This window comes from Filicampus tigris, chromosome 3, assembly GCF_054856515.1.
Source record: "Filicampus tigris isolate MCC_2025a chromosome 3, RoL_Ftig_1.0, whole genome shotgun sequence".
Classification (NCBI taxonomy): domain Eukaryota; kingdom Metazoa; phylum Chordata; class Actinopteri; order Syngnathiformes; family Syngnathidae; genus Filicampus; species Filicampus tigris.
In genome coordinates this window covers 5694125-5699105 of record NC_141219.1, presented here as the reverse complement: position 1 = coordinate 5699105, position 4981 = coordinate 5694125, and the positions used below count along the sequence as shown (strand labels likewise).

Here is a 4981-nt window from a genome sequence, read left to right as displayed (position 1 = left end):
GGTGTGGATTTTGTCTTTTTCTTGTTTACCTTTTAAAGTTTCACAAGTTTACCTTGACTTTTAACACAAAATTGTCGTTTGGAAATTTGTTTGCCACATGGTTGATTTAACTGCACAAACAAAAAACAAAAAAAACATGAACTTGTCAAACTTGTGGCGACCGCGCCCATCATGTTTACGTCACTACAGATCACGTCCTGCTCTAATTTTCAAAATAAGAAGACTGACACTTATTTCAAGGCGTAAAATATTACTTTTTTCCTGTAGAATGTGTGTGAATATTCTTTTATATTTATTTCAGTGTAAAACTTACGCCATAACATACCTTAATATTACATTAAAATGCACTACGCAAAACTCGACTGCTTTTATTGCGGTGGGTGTCTTTAGGGCAGTCCTATGGAGACTTGACAGGGAATCAATCAGAGTCGAGCTTGACTTCTACTTCACACACCTCCGCTCCCGCCGAAGGCTACCGAGCTCGAGCCGAGTGTCGACGATCACCACCGAACTCTTCTTAACATGTCACCCAGGTACTAAACTAAATTCCCTGAGACAAAATGAGCGACAGAGGTCTATCGGACGAGCTGGTGGCGGCGGCGTGTAAAGATGGAGACCCCGTTACCAAGGTAAGGACTGTTGTCACATTTTTGACACGGGAGTCAAGTTTTTTTGGCCTGTCGAACCCTAAACTGAGAGCCGGCCGACCAGATACTATTTCCCGGTGACTCTGGGCTGCGTCCATTATCGGACTTGGCCAATTTTGTCACGACATGACTTGACATGTTCCCAAAAATGGCAGTTTAAAAAAATAAAAGTGTAATATATAGATGTAGAGTTGGGATGATGGTGTGTATTAGTGCAAAAATGGTCAACATTTTGGCGTAAAGGATGCAAGTGTGAGTTAGCATTACGAAGCTAACTTAAGTGACAGGCTAGCTAGCCTAGCACATGATAGATTTAAAAAGTATAGTATTCAAGAACTTCTTTTTTTCAGCAAATCCAAACCATTGCAACTTCAAAATATTCCCAAAAGTCTCATCATTTTTTCTACATTCACTAAATTCCCACAATTGCACAGTTTCGTTGTAAATAATTCCCACACCTGAATGGAGGCGATTTTCATTGTGTAACTCATACTTTATACTTTTTACTTTTTTCCACAACCACTCCAATTTAAATGTGCTCCACTCTTTAGGAAGTTCAGGATAAACAATTGCCTTGCTGTGCTTTTATGAGCTTTATGAGTTTATAGTGGGAATGCTTTTAATCAGTTAAAACATGTCAACGTCTTTAAATTCCATTTTACTTACTGACCTCTTTCTACATTTCTCATTCTATTCAAACTATTCTCAATTCATTCTGTTCAGCTCATTCAGGAATAGACTCATTTTGTTGCCTACTACTTGTGACAAGTAATGACAAAGTTGAATCGAAACTTAATCTAGTTTTTTTTTTATATATATATATTCCCCATATTTGTTTCAGTGTTGCACATTTTCCAAGAATAATTTCCCACCCTAATGGAGCCAGTCGACAGAAATCACTCCCCACTAAACAGCTAATTCTTGTCATTTCAATGTATGTTCATGAAGATTGTTGAGATTCTTTTGGATCCCCCGCCCGCCCCTCTCGCCTGACAACCAAGAACGGCCGGTGTGAATGTTGGCCCTGTCTGCTGCCATACATTCAGACTGACAGGAAAGTGTTCAACATTCGAGTGTGAGCTCTGGATGTTTCAACTTTGAACCCACACACGCTGTCTTGAAAAGCTCCTCTAATAAGCCTCTCACATTTACGCCCTAGCTCGAAAAAAACAGAAGTAAAACATGAATGCAGCTTATTGTACCTTGAGGTTTTCTAATTTTGTAAATTTTTGAGAAAAATGTACACCCTGCGACACGAATCACTTATCATGCATTGATTTCTGATTTCTGCAACTTTCTTGTTGTAACCTAACAACTTAAATCCTATAACAGTGACTTTCATGCTATACCACTGGCTTCTCAAAAACTTTGGACTCGCCCCCCCCCCAGTAAAAATATTCTTAAAAATACCGTGGCAATACAACTTTCCTCTCATAACCACACAAGTTTCTTCTCGGAACATTCAGATTGTTTTGTCTGATAACCTCACCTGGAGTATAACTCAAGGCATGTTTTTGATAGCGTTCTGACTTTATCCTTTTTCCGTGTTTCTTGTAAGATTGCAACTATCTTCTCACAGCATCATTCAAAACGAGTGTTCTTGATTCTACAACTTCTTTGTTGCCAGTCTTCTCAGCTTTGCCCCAATCGCGCTCACCGATTTGAAAGAGCCTTGTCCGATTTTTTAAGGCTTGCTGAGATTTGCCATTACACACACAGGTGGGAATGGTTGTTAGTTCCAAGTGTACGCTCACACATTGATGCCGTTTGGCTGGATGCCACTTTTCGCAGGCTGGTGTCGGAATGGGACATTTTGTTCACCTCTGTTTTTGCAGCCCTCCTTTTTAAAAAGATTCAATCGGGCCTCTGGTTATGTATGTCAAAACTACATTCCTGTATGTTGTGTAGGATTTCATGATGCAGCAGACAATGCTGCGGGTGAAGGATCCGGTTAAATCCTTGGATTTCTACACCAGGATCCTTGGCATGACGTGAGTATTAACACGCACTCATTTGAATGGCGCTGTGTTTATTGTTTTTGTGTGTGTGTGTCCAATTTCCCCTCAGTCTGCTGCAGAGGTTCGACTTCCCCTCCATGCGCTTCTCCCTCTTCTTCCTGGGCTACGAAGACAAGAACGAGGTCCCCGCCGACGTGAAGGAGAGGACGTCCTGGACTTTCTCCCGCAGGGCCACCATCGAGTTGACGCAGTAAGGGTCTCGGCGGCTCCCTAAAATGCTGGCCTTGGTTCCGAGAGCAGCACGTTTTAACTTGTGGCGGTGTCAGTTCAACACTCCTTGTGGTTTAAAACAGGCTCAGCAGAGTCCTGGCAGCTCTGGTGGAGTAGCTTAGGTTTCACACCTGTTTTTTTTTTTTTTTTTGTTTTTTTTAATGTTGCACCCCTCTTCTAGTAACTGGGGTTCGGAGTCTGATGAAAGCCAGTCATACCACAACGGAAACTCGGATCCACGTGGCTTTGGTAAGTTTAGATATCTTTTAAATAAGGCGATTTTTTTCCCCATCCGAAATAATTGATGTCAAAATAATGTTACGGTTTTTTTTTTCTTTTTTATAACTCATTCACTGCCAGACATTTTCATACCCTCTTTTACCCTAGCGTTTGAAAAAAATAGAAAAAAAATATAAATAAATTCATGGGATTGAATGGCTGGACTGTGATGAGACGGGTAAATTCGTCAATGGCAGTGAATGGGTTAAGTGTGTTGACAATGTTTGAAGTCGCATTTTAACACTCTCAGCTGTCATACATGAAGAAGTCAACACTTTTTCTGAAAACTCACTGCAGTAAAGTAAATCTACTCACCCTTGAGGCGTGCAAGTTGACAAGGCAGTCAATCTCATGCCTCGCATTCTGCACCGGGAGGCTTGCTAAAGGCAAGCTGGCGTTTTGTCTTTCATTACAGCCATACAAGTGTAAGAAGAACTTGACTGGTGTCGGAGGAAAAATTGAATTGGGCGCCAAAAATATGATTTTCTGGTTTATCCGACAACCAAATGAAAATGACATTATTCAAAACAAGTTTGGTTTTTGGGTCATTTGTTTTACTTCCCCTGATACCAAAAGGCTTTGAAACTTTTTTTCCCCTGCAGTGACATGCATTGCTGCGAATTATACAATATTTTTTCTTTGCAGATAATGTGAAAATTTGTGCTTCCTCTAGGTGGGGAAAAACATTCGCACCGTTAGGGTGTTTTTTTTTTTTTATGTTGTGTTGTACAGGCGAGGCAAGGTGACCGTGGCAAAATCTTTTCGGCCTGGAAGCACAAACTTTCCAACAGCGAGATAATTCGCTGCTTTTCCAATATGAACATGTGCATGTCTTTAGCAGTGTTGAGAGCAATCAAATTTTTGGCGAGTGAATGTGCTCATGCTGTCTGTGTCTTAGCAGAAATGAAGCACTTCTTTCAAAACAAACCAAAGAAAAAGCTAAAGACGTTGATTTGCGTTCACGTTCCTCTCGACAGGCCACATCGGCATCGCCGTGCCGGATGTCAACAAGGCCTGCAAGCTGTTCGAAGAGCAAGGCGTCACCTTCGTCAAGAAACCCGACGACGGTGAGATGCTTGACATTAACTTTAAAGCAGTGGTCCCGACTTTTTGGGGTGCGCCTTTGGACGGGTTTTACATTTGAAAAAAAATCTCTCGCCACCAAAATAAAATGGCACAAAAGTACTGAAATAATGATGATACTCACAAATGTAATTGTGAACAAAAATACATTTGTAGTGAATAACTCATTTCCTTAGTAGTTAAGTGAAGCAGGATCATTTACTGCTGCGTGCTTGATCATGTCATGACACAATTGGGAATCACCTCTAAATTATGGATCCCTGTTGTTATTATTATTATAAACGTTTCTGTTATTGTGTTTGTTTGTTTTCATCTCCCAGGTAAAATGAAAGGTCTGGCCTTCATCCAGGACCCCGATGGCTACTGGATCGAGATCCTGAGTCCTAACAATATGATTTCCATCACCTCCTAAAAAAAAAAAAAGCATGGCGCTTTTAGGGAAGATCTTGGTTGTGGAGCACAGTGTGGGGAAAATAATCAAAACGTCAAATTGGAGACATGCAAGCTGCTCCAAAGTGGGACATTTACATTAAATACATGAGCTTTTTTGTTCTGAAATAACTTTAATTTGTGTGAAAGTACAGAATGTAAGTTGTGATATGCTGCTGTAGGTAATAAATGTGAGAGCTGGCGTTCAATTGCAACTGAGAACATTTTCCTTTGGTGCTTTTCAAAATAAACTGACAAACCTCACCACTTTTGTTTCGCGTTCTAATGACATGTACTCTTATTTTGAAAATCGAT

The 4981-nt window shown here is 40.5% G+C and overlaps 1 protein-coding gene across 1 annotated transcript; it reads left to right on the top strand.

Annotated features, from left to right (window-relative positions):
• The first annotated feature begins 400 nt into the window (after positions 1–400).
• On the top strand, positions 401–4930 carry glo1 (glyoxalase 1). The gene is made up of 6 exons (XM_086026587.1): positions 401–629; positions 2556–2638; positions 2715–2855; positions 3057–3124; positions 4132–4221; positions 4558–4930. The coding sequence occupies exons 1-6, from the start codon at positions 561–563 to the stop codon at positions 4647–4649; spliced, it is 543 nt and encodes a 180-aa protein (XP_085882713.1). The 5' UTR covers positions 401–560; the 3' UTR covers positions 4650–4930.
• The last annotated feature ends 51 nt before the right edge of the window (positions 4931–4981 follow it).

What these genes read in the sequence shown, in the direction of transcription:
- glo1 (XM_086026587.1), top strand. Translation starts at nt 561, where the DNA reads ATGAGCGACAGAGGTCTATCGGACGAGCTGGTGGCGGCGGCGTGTAAA. An exon ending in ATGGAGACCCCGTTACCAAG is followed by an intron (nt 630 to 2,555) that starts GTAAGGACTGTT and finishes TATGTTGTGTAG; the next exon opens with GATTTCATGATGCAGCAGAC. An exon ending in CGTCAAGAAACCCGACGACG is followed by an intron (nt 4,222 to 4,557) that starts GTGAGATGCTTG and finishes TTCATCTCCCAG; the next exon opens with GTAAAATGAAAGGTCTGGCC.